At 31.7% G+C, this 14,548-nt stretch overlaps 1 protein-coding gene across 3 annotated transcripts in view; it reads left to right on the top strand.

The window, feature by feature from the left end:
• The window catches only part of ASCC3 (activating signal cointegrator 1 complex subunit 3), a 288,105-nt gene that overhangs the window by 100,089 nt on the left and 173,468 nt on the right, over positions 1–14,548 (top strand). For all 3 annotated transcript variants that reach the window (XM_033099400.1, XM_033099394.1, XM_033099410.1), the window contains exons 11-13: positions 4,255–4,419; positions 9,308–9,484; positions 10,747–10,818. In XM_033099400.1, coding sequence (XP_032955291.1) covers positions 4,255–4,419; positions 9,308–9,484; positions 10,747–10,818 — 414 coding nt within the window. The remainder of the gene's footprint in view (positions 1–4,254; positions 4,420–9,307; positions 9,485–10,746; positions 10,819–14,548) is intronic.

Below are 14,548 nucleotides of genomic sequence, written 5' to 3'. Positions count from 1 at the left end.
TGCACTCATGCATGTGAACTGATGGGAGAAGAGGGAACATAAAAAATGTAGAAAAGGAAGTAGATGGAACTGATTTGGTGTAGTGTCCCAAGGGGCAGGTATAATCTGCAGGCTGTCAGATTCCATTACAGGGGTGATGCCATCCATCAGAGCTGACATGTGTATAGCAGAGGTTAGTATAACTATAATTATATGTATGTTTATGGAATCTAAACCAAGTGACATTTTAGATTTAATCTTTATAAATTAAAGCATTCATATAATTTATAAGCTTGTTGTTGAGTAGTATGTGATTATATATTTTTAAAAGGAAGATAGACTTCCTAAATCCTGCAATTTGCCTGACCTATGTCTACAGCATTAGAATGTGATTTGTAACAACTCCAGGCAGTGTTTTCACTACAGAAGATGTATTGAGCAAGCACTGATGAATATTGCTCTTTAACTTAATAGATCCTAACATTTTCAACTAAGTATACCATATTTCATCAATTATAAGACACATTTTAAAAATTTATTTGATAGTGCTTTTCTTTTAACTTCTTAGTGACAGAAAATAATGAGGTAGCTAATAATGGCTCCTGAGATTTGATGAAATTGAGTAATATACTCTTGGATTTTAATAACTATATTTTCATATTTTGTCATTCTGATTTATAAAAAATCATTTATGTAATTAGTTTAAACATTTTTTTATAATTTTCTCCAGTCTAAGTACCAAAACTTTCAAAATCAATTTTAAATATTATAAAGGCAAGAAAGTATACTTTTACTTTTAAATTTTTTGTGTTCTTTTGATTTAACATTCTAAATCTACTTTTAACCTATAGCCATCTGCCTCAAGGAAAAATACCTCTCCAACAGTAAAACGTATATAAAGAAATATTTAGACTTCAGTATGATATCAATATGACTTGCATAAAGTTATAATAGATGTAACAGGATTTGTTAAACATAAAACAGACGACTTTTCAGGATCACAAACATTTCCCTGTGTCTTAGGCTAGATATGTATTGCTGATAGTAATATAATTTCAGGACCATGTTTTTCTATATAATGAGATAATTTATTGGAATTAGAATATGGACTGGGCTAGATATGAAAAATATGAACAGACAAGGATATATTTTGTTTTTAAGTAGGGAGCAACAAGGATAACATTAAAGAATTATAGGGATCATGTAGTCTAAATTATGTGTCTGATTTCTCTTCTTGGTTCAAAACTTTCCTATGAGTGTATTGAACTTCCTTATCTTTTTGCTTTTGGTGGTTATTGATGTCTGTGGTTGAGGAGAAGATTGATAAGTGGGCTGGAAATTGGCCTATAATTAGAAGCTGTTTATCAGTGGATAAATGGATAAAGAAAATGTGGTGGATATGTACAGTGGATTATTATTCATCAACAAAGAGAAGGAAATCCAGCCTTTTTCCACACATGATGGACATTGGGGAAATTATGCTAAATGTAAAATAAGACAGAAAAAGACAAGCACTATATGTTCGCATATGTGGAATATAAAAAAGCCAAACTGAAAGAAATGGAGTGGAATGGTCGTTGCCAAGGGCTCAGGGGTTGGAGAAATGGGGAGATGTAGGTCAAAGTGTACAAACTCCCAGCTATAGGATGAACGTGTTCTAGTGATCTAATGTACAACATGGTGACTATGGTTAATAATACTGTATTATATATTTGTAAGTTGTTAAGAGAATATACCTTAAATGTTATCAGCGTGCACACACACACACACAGACACACACACACGCACAGTAATTATGTGAGAGGATGGAGGCATTAACTAACCTTATTATGCTCATTTTGATATATATATATATATATGTATATATATATATATTTGATACATGTATGTATAAAATTATCACATTGTACACCTTAAATTTACAAGTTACATGTTATTAATAATCTCAACAAAGCCAGAAAAAAAAAGGAGATAAAATTACTTTCCCTAGGTCACAATGTTTTAAAAGGCAAAAGATAATAATATTATTATATTAACATTTAATTGAATTACCAGATGAATTGGTTCTTGCAAGTCTTAGGTTCTGTCAAGTCCTTTGGTTTTGCTGTCAAATGGATGAGCATTTTAAAGTTGAATACACCAAATTTTTGCACAGTGGTGGTATATAGCATCTCAACTATGTCATTTTTCCAGTGGACAGGCTGAAATTGGAACAGTTTGGAATAATGATTTTTATACTCCTTATGGAATAAGTACATGTATTGAGAGGAATTTAAGTTGACAGTAAAAATATTGACAGTTAACCCATGCCATAATATAAGAACAAATGGAAATAACATGAGAAATTCATTAGGCAAATGTGACGCTTTATTTTCTAGCCATTTTAGTTTAGAGAATTGAAGTGATGAAATAGTAATATAAATGAAGCCACTTCTCACTATGCTGAAAGTAAAGTATAGAAAACAAAATTCTAGAATGTATTTTTAAGATTTGGTGGTATAGTTTTCTGATATCTGAATAATACGATTTTACAATTTAATTGTCACCACATTATTATATCTGAAAGTTACTTATAAGAAAGAGTTGGCACAGCCTTCTACATTTGTGGAGAGGTAGGTAGCTAAGCTTTGTATTTATTATTATAATTTAATGGTGTACTTTGTAGCTTTAATATTTACTACTACTAATAAGCTTGCTTATTTTATAATTTTATATAAAGTGAATTTATAGTTTGGAGAATTAACTGTTTTTGAAAACAGATAGGAATATTTTTCAGGACTTGTAATGAAAAGGGTTGTTAGTAAGTGATCCATGGGTGTTTTTATAGTAATATATTGGGTTATTTTAAGTTTGTCATTTTTCAAAGTAGAAGTTTTCTTTAAATTTATTATAACGTAAAAGAGATGTTAATGCATAGTGAATGTTTCAGCCCATTTTACATCTCAAAATTCATTTACACTTAATTCCAATAGCATTTTTTTCCCCATAAAATTTGATGTGACCTCAACATTGCCATTTAGCTTTAGCAAATTAACTAAGTAGCTTTGGATTTGTAGTATTTCATACCTAATATATGAATTCCTTAATCTATTTTGTTACAGTTTGCCAATTAATGCGTTGAAGTACAACTACTAAATTTTGTGGTTAATGTAGTTCAATTCAAAATGATACCAGTGATATCTCTAATAATGTAAAGGTTATATTGACAAATTTAGATTGCACATTTGTTAAGAATTTATGTATCATTTGCAGTCTAAAAAAAAAAGATTATCTTTCCCATAGGTGAATACAAAACACACGTGAACTAACATAACAAACATGTTTTGAGAACAATCTGACGCCCATCTCAGTGTTAACCTCTTCAAAGCACACTTGTGATTATCAACAGTCTCTATAATCTGATAAGATCTGGCTAAGAGAGAAGCTTTGGTTTTGATTTGTTACCTAATGTCATCTTTGAATTATCCACATATGGGATTATTTCCTAATGTAATGTTATTGTAGTAGATATTATTAAACTTGCCATCTTTTTTCTGTCACAGTATGCTTTTAGAGGGCACAATTCAACATGTAAAAAGCGAATAGATAGATATCTAATTAAGCGTCATGTCAAATGGCCTCCTTTGAAGTTCACATACATACCCTGGGCCTACCTCCTGTCCACGTGCCCTGCATCTGCAGGGACTCACTGTTGGGGTTGCTATTATCTGCCAGTTGTGCTGTGGTATAAGTATTAGTTTTTAGTATAAAGTACTTCAGTAGTAGTTAATATTAAAGGGCAGTTTTTAAAAACTGTATCAGTAGTGAAGTTTCCTCTACATTTGGATATGTACACATAGGTGACTATTCAGAGAGTGGATTCTTGGTTTCTTTTCAATCTCCTTTTAATGCTTTGTTCACTTTTTTCATCCCTTTTCCAATAAATGCCCTAATCAGTATATGCAGGTTTAAAATACAGTGTCATTTGCTTTTTACATTGTAAGACACTTTTTTAAAAAACCTTGTGTATTTTGTGCACTTCACACTAAAATTTACTGACCTACTACGTCATTGAATTTTAAATAACTTGAATATCACAACTTCGAGAAAGGTCCTCTTGAAGTGACCATTGTCTACAATGAATTAGATATCATTCTGGGATGTTTTAACCCTTTTCATTTGATCTGTATATAGGTGGCCAATCATATTTTTTTTTGAATGAACACAGTTGAAATTTAAAAAGTCTTATGTGACTTTTTCCCCTTTTTAAAATGATTATCTTTTCTTGTTTTATAGATGCTTGTGACCACACCCGAAAAGTGGGATGTAGTGACAAGAAAGAGCGTTGGGGATGTAGCTCTTTCCCAAATTGTAAAGCTCCTTATTCTTGACGAAGTTCATTTGCTGCATGACGATAGAGGACCAGTATTAGAAAGCATAGTGGCACGCACTTTGCGACAGGTAAGAGGAAGTTACTTAAAAGCTTATTTTTGAGGTATGAGTAACTTTTTAAACTTATATGTAGTATTCAAAGAAATATTTATATGTATTTTTTATGGGTATAAAAATAATTTTAGTATGGAGAAACCTTCAGCTATTCATTTTCATGTTTAAAGTATCCTATCTTTCTTCCTTCTAACTCTTTTTGAAGTCTCATTAACTAAAATAAATACTGGAAAACTTCTATTCTAAGCCTACATTGCAAAGCTAAATCTAAGCAGTATTAAAATATGGTAGACCATTGGAGAATATTAGAGGTTTCATCTGTTTCTCTCCGCAACTAACGTCTTCCCCCTGAAATAAATCTTAACATGATTTTTTTTCTGATATACTAGATGAAATTAATTATAATCACCTAATGTCCATAATCTTAATCATTATTTTTCAAAATGGACATTTATGTGTTTTCTCTAGTTTTGGGCTTTAGTGGTTATTCATAAATAGTACCACCCCAAACTGGTAAATTCAGCAATGTCTTGTGATTGTTTTTTGTTTTTTGTCAGCCCCTCTTTCCATTAAGTGAAAAGATAAAATATCATAGAATATCTATGAGTATTAAAATGATGTTTGTTGGTAAATCGTACATGTATAGAAAATAGATGAAGACGAGTTTTTCAACCTAATCAAGAACTCTAATTCTTTGACTCCCATCTGTTATTGTTTTGGATTCATATTCTCCTGGCTTTATTTTCTTTCTGAAATAGCCAAGACTTCATGACCAATTTTTCTTTTGTTAATAAGTTTAACTTATTCCCTGACTACCTGGCAAAATTCCAACCGTGAGCCTACCAAATGATGTCTATGCTCACAGCCAGACAGCTTAAACACTAATATAAAAGATTATACAGTGATATGGACCAAGGGCATCATACATTCATAGACTCTGAAGTCACCTGGATCGTTGGGATTACCCTGTAACTTCTAAGCAGCTTTTCTTCTTTTTCCCCAAAGTGGTAATTGCCAAGTATCACTAGACACCTTCTTTACCCTTCCCCCCCCGTTAATGCCTCATAGTTATATGGTATTACTTTTTACTGAGCAGAAATAGAGGCTTTGATGCTTGAAGTCCCTTGGTTTGCATCCCTTCTCTTCTTCCCACCCTGGAAAAAACCCTCAAATCCTTTCCCATAGCTGTCTATACTGATCATTGCATTCCTTGTCCTTTAATTAGAGGTCCGGTCCCTTCTCCCTTGCCTTAGATCCCATTCAATCCTTTCACTCCAGTTAGTTACGCTGTTTTGTTTTTTTCCCCTCCTGTGTCAGTAACTTCTTCTCAGTGGGCACTGATTCTTCAGCTTAAAAGAATTATGAAGTCCCTCTCATCTTTACTAAAACACCTCCCTCAAACCTGTCTCTCTTCAATAACTTCTGCTTAATAAAGCCCTTTTTATCACCTAACTTAATAAAGCACTTTTTATCACCTAGCTTCTGGAAATAATCCATATTCACTGTTTCCTTTTTAGCGTTCAAAACATTGCATTTCTGTTTATTGCTCCAACATAGGTAATAAAATAAGTTTTACCAGGATTGCCAGTTACCAAATCCAAAAGATAGTTCTCAAACCAAAAATGTGCAATATATTTATTTTCTCATTCATTCAGTGAATATTTATTGGACACCTACTATATGCCAGCCACACAGTTCTAGGTGCTGTGGATATAGTTAACCAAGTTTTGCTCACATTTAAATTTTAGGCTGGGGTTAGAGTTGGGTGCATTTGCTCGTACATGAGAGGATATGCAGCAAGCTGTAAAAGTAGTTTCATAGTGGGGTTGGAATTAGAGGATTTGGGACATGTTAACTTTTTACTACATAAATTAAAATATGTGTATATACATGCACATAGACACACATACATATAACACAAAAGATTAATTCAAAGTTAGACTCAGAACACTCAGATTTTAGCTAATATCCAATTTAAGAATAATTTCAAGGATATATGTATTTGTAAGACACACATAAAGAGAAACTTTCTAGCTGCAATAGATCTGCCCGTATTTTACATATGAGGTCTCAAAGGAAGTATGCAGGGCATCATTTAAACAAAAGAGAGCTATTTTGATCATGAAATGTTTGATCTTGTACCCTGTACTTATATAACTTAGTAGTGTTTTTCAGGGAGCCATGCCACATGAATCCATACATTGCAGGTTTATTTAGATTGAGCCTCCTAGAGAGGCTACCTACATCAGCTAAAAGCATTACAAAGATAAGGACTTTCCTACAACAATCGAACATTAGAGGTCAAATAAATATCATTAGTAAATTTACCAGGAAGTCTGTCATTATCATGTTTACACGGAAGGTTGACCAGGATATCTTTCTTTTTTGAACATTCCCAGTTAAGGGAGAAAATAGATTGCAGGCTGGCTGCTAATACTTTCTATATGTATGTACACAGAAACACATACATTATTTATCACATATACTTTGAAGTGATCATTGTAAATTTATAAATATTTTGTAAATTATTTGTAAATGTATAATGTTATAATTTTGTATATGTAATTTATAAATATGACCTATATAAAGTTAAATATATAAACAAAATATATGAAACATATTATAGATGTGTTTATTATACATGATATAATTATATAAATATACGTATTAATATGACATAAAATATATATTATGTGTAATATAGGTATATATTCCACACATTGGCATCTCCATAACATAATCAAAATCCTATTGTATAGTTTATCGCTACTATGCTCATAAGTTTTTCATGACTTGCTGTTTGTTATCTTAAGAAAAATTTTCAAATTTATTAGCTGGACATTAAAGACTATTGAAGCCCCGATCTATCTAATTTTAACTTCTACATATTGTTTGGCTGCCATAGGTTCCAGCCACACAAAACTATTTATTCCTTTTCTACTACCTTTCCAATACCACTGACCCTCTATCAGAGATGAAAGTAGTCTTAAATTAGAGTATATTTTTGGCTATAAGATTAAGGGTTATAAATGCAAAATTATATATATCTTATCACTCTACGCATCCATCTGTTGAAAACCTACTATTCTTTTGAATCTGCCAAATATCATTTCTCTTGTGAAGTGTTTCCTAGTTCACCACTCAGAATGAATTACACCTTTTCTGTGTTCCCTCTGTACTCCCTTTCTTTGCACATTTTTAGCACTTATCAGTCTTGTTTATAATTTCACAATTTGCTATAATTAATTCTACCTTCATCTGTATTCCTCACTAGATTTTAATCTCTTTGAACAAAAGGTCTGTGTGATTCTTCTCATATTTCCAACGTACTAGCACAATGCTCTTAACTATTTTTATTAAATAGCCAAGTTCTTGTTTTTATTTCTTCCTTGGAATTACCAGATTGTCCCAGTAGATGGCAGTGTTTTACACCGCACTTCAACATTGGCATCTAACAGAAGCACCATAGGGAGCTCCTCTAATGCAGTGTGGATTCTGTTCAGGTTCTGAGTTGCCTCATGGTATTATGGATTAAATTCACAACACTGGATCTAATTCACATCTTGGCATGATTGAGGGAAAGTTGAAAAAGAGAAAAATGTAAGAAAGGTCAAATCTGTTATATTTAACAACATTCAACTAATATTAGTGGTTGTCTTAACTACTTTCAGTGAGTAGGGTGACTATCAAAACTTAGATTTCATGTGAGGGAAAACATCATAAACATTTACTGCCTAGTTTTGGGGGTAATTATAAAGGAAAAGCGGTAAAATACTAATTTTTATAGTTTTCAACAATTGATAAGTTTTACATGAATACTTACAGTGTACAGAGCTTCGTGATTTGGCTTAGAAAGTAAAGTTCCAAATTATCCTTATTTAAAACAATGTATTTTTCATAAGGCTTATCTATAGTGAGAATAATAGGATTATATCCTAAGATTTAATAATACAGTTGTAAAATAGATTTTTAGCAGAAAAATATCTCTGGTGTTTATAGGGTACTGTGTATTTCAAAAGAACTTAAAAATATATTCAATAACATTTGTGTTGTAAATGATTTTAAAACCAAAAATCACTTTTATTTCCTTTCAAATCACCACTTAGAACTATTGCTTAATTAAAAATCATCATTCGAATCACTGTAAAGGATTCTAATCACACCATATAAAGGAGATTTCATAAATAATGGATGTAGTCATCTTTTCCCTCTATTTAAATTTTCTTGGTTTTTTGGGATTTGAGTTTTTGCTGATATCCTTAGGATTTCTTTAGTGAAAGCAAATTCATAGTAAAATGTAAGCAATCTATAGTAAGGGAAGGAAAATACTAATTTTATAAGTGATTCCTCGAGAATTTAAAAAAACTTTTAGTTTCCTGAAAATAATTTTTCATTGAATATATATACATATATATATAGTTTCAAATATTTGTCATGCAATTTTATCATTTTAAATTTAGATTTTGTAAAACACTACAAGCATCCATCTTATTTTAAATCTTTGTGTTTAAAATAATTGAACTAAAGAATAAACAGCATATATTTTTAATACCTGGAATTATATGGTAGAACTTACACTAAAACCTAACCCATGTACTTAATTACCTTGTTACATTTTTACAACAACAAAAAAAGAAACTATTTAATTAATAGGATTTCCCAGTTCAGGAAATCTGCTAAAATTATACTTTTAATTATTTTGTATCGTCCCAGATGCTAGATTTAGGCCAGTTTTGTTTCATATTATCTCTTTTAGACTATGTGTTGTTATTCAGTGTTTCTTCAGGGATCTTGTTTTATTGTGAATGTTTCATACTTTACTTTTACTAAAACTTATTTTAAACTTAGTAAAAACCCAGGGTATTGAGTCTACCTCAAACATTAATTAAAATAACCCATGCAGGTTGAATCCACACAGAGTATGATAAGGATTCTTGGACTTTCTGCAACCTTACCCAACTACCTTGATGTTGCTACATTTTTACACGTCAATCCCCGCGTTGGCCTTTTCTACTTTGATGGCCGTTTTCGACCAGTTCCTCTTGGACAGACATTTCTGGGAGTTAAAAGTGCAAACAAGGTAAATTTCATTTTAATAATTATTCATTTTTTTCTAAAAGTATCTCTGTTAATGTATTTTTTAATACTTATTGGGAATTAGAGACTTCAAAAGACCATTTCTATAGTATTACAAATATAACATTCTAGACAAAATCAAGCGGTTCTCAACTATATGTAGTAGAATAATTCCTCCTTATAGTTTGCATTGTTCTCATCAATGTATGTTTTGTATTCTCAGCTAGGAATGCAAGTTATATATAAGAATATGTATTTTTAAAAGTTATTTTGGTATGATTGAAGGCCAGTGTGAAATAATAAAAGGCTCTCATTAAACCTGTAATACATATTTTGATGTATTATTTATCAAAAATGAATAATACCTTATATGCAATTGAAAAATAAATTCATGATAGCAACTATAAAGGGAGATGCCCTACTTATAATGTTTTGTAATTACTATATTAGTTATATATATGTAAGTGGTATTTCTGAAATTCTTTGTAATGCATTTAGTTTGTCTATCTAGTTCCTTAATAGTATTACCAGGTACCACCGTGTTTCCCCAAAAATAAGACCTAGTCGGACAATCAGCTCTAATGCGTCTTTTGGAGCAAAAATTTATATTACATTATACATTATATAAGACCCGGTCTTATTTTAAGTTTGATATTAAACTTCTAATTAATCTAAAATATGTTCTGTAGAAGAATATCTACCCTTCTATATATACATCACAGAAACAGTATGTTTCCTTAGATTTCAGCTTTATATGCCATGACATTCTATGGGTAGTGTTTCGGTGATTTTGAGAATTACACAGAAAAGCTCTATAGCTTGTAGAATGAAATAGAAGAAAAACAGCTGAAAGAATGGACTTCTCTGAGGAAAGCAGAGAAAAGAATTTTAAATTATTCCAAAATATGTATAACTAGTACATTATCCTTAAAATTGTTTTCTTTGAAAAACTCGACACTCTTAGAAAGTTAGTGCTCTGAAAGTATTGTATGATGTATTTGTATTTTTTAAAAAAATTTTTTTTATTAGTTTCAGGTGCACAAAACAAGGGGGAAGGTGTATTTGTATTTTTAATCGCATTGTGTTTGTATTTTTAATTGCATTGTGTTTGTTTCCTATTGCGTTATATGTTAGATGTTTATATTGCATTTGCTTCTGCATTCTAGCTAGTCAAAGTACAGATGCATTGTAATTGGCAGGTTTTTTTGTAGTTAGAAAGTTTATAATTGCTTCATCTGATATTTTTCATGTTTTAAAAACTTGAAGGTGCAACAATTGAATAACATGGATGAGGTATGCTATGAATGTGTTTTGAAGCAAGTAAAGGCTGGACATCAGGTACGCTTTATTTTATTTTATACTATTTTTAGACTGCTTAATGATTAAAATTATTGATTTATTGCTCTTAAGAAAAATTTCTGGAATTCTGAGAATGACGCAGAGGTTTCATTTCTTAATTTTTTAGCCCATGTAAGTCATAAAATATTTATAGATAATATTATCATCCCAATATTGGTAAGTCTTGCTATTTGTTTGCCATTTTTATTCAATAGACGAGAAAGAATTTTATCCTTTCTGTTTTTAAAAAATATTTTTAAAAAGCACCAACCTTCTCTCTCACCTCAAAAATTTTATTTTGTGTTTTTTTTACATAATATAAAACTTTTAAATGTTACATCATTCTTACTGTTTTCATGAAGTAGTTATCACTTGAAATATATATAATAAAGTTTGTATTGTTTCATGGTTTAGAAATTAAGCAGTTTTGATTTTAAACTCCATTGTCCAAAATGCTCCAGTCAAGATTGTTAAAGAAAAAGGGGAATGATAACACTTGTTTACTTAAAACTTAATCATTGCCCAATTGTATATGGTTCTTTGAATCACTTTTTTTCCCCTATGTTGTTAGCCTAAAAATATGTCATGTAAAATATTTTCTGTTTGTTTAGTTTTTAAATTCATTATAAGAGCAGTAGAATCCGTTTTTTCAGATCAAATCTTGTTTGGAGCCCCAATATATAAAACAACTTAAAGATGAATTAGACTTGAGAGCATGGAACACTACCCCCGGAGCTTTCCTGAGGCACTTTTCCCCTTTTAAAGAAAGTTTTAAAATCAGTTTTCCAACGAATCTCAAGAGAATATCGTTAGTTTTAAGAATAATTTTTAAAGGGGGAAAAAAATTATGATTAGATCTTATAGTGTTAGTGGCTTGCCTTTCCTAGTGATTAGTAAATGCCTGAAACTGCTAAAATTATCTTACATTTATCATCTCATTGAATTCCTTCAGCAGCCAAAGAGGTAGGCACTATTATCCTCAAGACAGATGAAGAAAATTAGGTACTACACACAATCAAGTAGTTGTTGCCATCGTTTTACTAGTGCACTTACAAACCCAGGCCTTCTGAGTGTTGTCTCTGCTTACCATTGTGTCATGTTTTCATTTATATCAGTGTTCTTCTTTGCCCCTCATTAGCAAACTGCTTTGTGGGTTGCATTGCTTATCATGCACAAATAAAGACATGTAAAAGACCAGTATTCTTTCTTTAACCAAAAAGTATTACCAAATACCAACCATTTATTCTTGGTCAGGAGCTAGAAAACTTTTTCTGTAAAAAATAGCCAGAGTGTAAACATTTTAGACTTTGTGGACCTTATGTTTTCTGTTGCAGCTACTCAGTTCTGTTGTAGCATGAAAGCATCAACGGACAGTATATGAACAATTGAGAATGGCTGTGTTCTAATACAGCTTTATTTATAATAACAGACAGAAACTGCATTTGGCTTGCAGGCTATGTATGCCAATCTGTGTTCTAGATTGCCCGGTGAGATTTAATTTTAGTGAACGTTTGATGATCCTAAAATGCTATCTAGAGAAACTGTTGATAGCATTTCACAGAAAATCCTAAGAGAAAGAAATATCATATATAACTACCAGTGTTTGTACCTTTGTTGTAAAAAAAAGGAGGACAAATTCCGTGTAATGTAACTGGAATAGACATTTATTTCCAACTTTTATATTACAGAAGATACAAACTATATTTTTAGCTATAGAATATAGCTGTGGAGTCTATAAAATTTACTTATGTACCATATTAAAAATATTCAGTAAATATTTAAATGTTTTCTCATTAAACATTTTAAATTTAGACTTTATGTTTTTGGAGCAATTTTGGGTTCACAGTATAACTGAGCTAAAAGTAGAAAAAGTTATCCTATGCCCTCTGCCCCACATGTGCAAGCTTTCTTCACCATCAACAGCCTGCACCAGAGTGGTGCATTTGTTTCAATCGATAAACCTACATTGATTGGCAGGTCAGAATCACCTAACGTCCATAGTTTACATTAAGGTTCAGTCTTGGTGCTCTTCATTCTTTGGGTTTAGATAAATGTATAACAACATATATCCACCATTATAGTGCCATAAAGAATAATTTCACTGCCCTGAAAACCTTCTGTCCTCAGCCTGTTCATCTATCCTTACCTTTAACCCCTAGTAACCACTGATGATTTTACTGTCTCCCTAGTTCTACCTTTTTCAGAATGTCATATACAATAGCCCTCCCTTTATCCATGCTTTCACTTTCTGTCATTCTAGTTACCTGCAGTCAACTGCAGTCTGATAATCGTAAATGGAAAATTCCAGAAACAAACAATTCATAAGTTTAAATTGCACACCATTCTGAATAGCATGATGAAATCTTGTGGCATCCCGCTTTGTCCTGCTCTGGACCTGAATTATCCTTTTGTCCAGCGTATCCATGCTGTGCAGCAGCTCCTTGAATAGTGTCATTTCATTCAGCATCGTTTTATTATATTGATGAGATGCCATAGTAATTTAACTCTTGTTTGTATCAGTTAGCCAGTGGTAAAATTGGTTTTGTTATACGTCATTCCGTCTCAGTTTCACGAACCTATCGATAACCTTAAGTAAAGACTTAGTGTATACGCCGCAAGTCTAATAGTTACTTAGTAGCTGTCTCAGTTATCAGGCCAACTGTCGTAGTATCGCAGTGCTTGTGTTCAAATAACCCTTATTTTACTTAATAATGCCACATTCACATAATTTTTATTACAGTATAATGTTATAATTGTTCTATTTCGTTATCAGTTGTTAATCTCTTACAGTGCCTAATAAATTAAACCTTATCACAGGTATGTACGTGTAAGAAAAAACCATAGTATATGTAGGGTCCCATTCTGTCTACAATTTCAGGCATCTATTGGGGATCTTGGAAGTATCCCCCAATGGATAAAGGGCAGTTACTGTAGTTGGAGTCATACAGTATGTAACCTTTCCAGATTGGCTTCTTTCACAATATGTATTTGAGGTTTCTCCGTATCTTTTCATGGCTTGATAGCTTATTGTTTTCAGCACTGACTCATGTTCTGTCTGGATATACCGTAGTTTATTTATCCATTTACCTACTGAAGGACATCTTGATTGCTTTTAAGTTTGGCAACTATGAATAAAGCAGCCATAAACATCTCCGTACAGGTTATATGTAGATAAAAGTTTTCAACTCCTTTGGGTAAATACCAAGGAGTGTGATTGCTCAATCATATGGTAAAAGTATGCTTAGTTTTTTAAAAAACTGCCAAACTGTCTTTTAAAATGGCTGTACCATTTTGCATTCCCACCAGCAATGAATGAGAGATCCTGTTGATCCACAGCCTCACCAGCATTTGGTGGTGTTAGTATTTTGGATTCCGGCCATTCTAATAGGTGTATAGTGGTATCGCATTGTTGTTTAAATTTACATTTCCCTAATTACATATGATGGTGGGCATATTTTTATATGCTTTTTTGGTGAGGTGTCTTTTTAAGTCTTTTGCCCATTTTCAAGTCAGGTTGTTCATTTTCTTATTGTTGAGTTTTAGGAGTTCTTTGTATATTTAAGATAAAAACCCTTTATCAAATATGTCTTTTCCAAATACTATCTTCTAGTCTGTGCCTTATTTTCTCATTCTCACGACTATGTCTTTTGCAGAGCAAAATTTTTATTTTTAATGAAGTCCGGCTTATCAGTTATTCCTTTCATGGACTGTGCCTCTGGTGTTGTATCTA

Source organism: Rhinolophus ferrumequinum, chromosome 3 (genome assembly GCF_004115265.2).
Source record: "Rhinolophus ferrumequinum isolate MPI-CBG mRhiFer1 chromosome 3, mRhiFer1_v1.p, whole genome shotgun sequence".
In the NCBI taxonomy this organism is placed as follows: Eukaryota; Metazoa; Chordata; class Mammalia; order Chiroptera; family Rhinolophidae; genus Rhinolophus; species Rhinolophus ferrumequinum.
The sequence above is the reverse complement of the archived record's forward strand: the minus strand, read 5'-3'. Positions and strand labels throughout refer to the sequence as shown.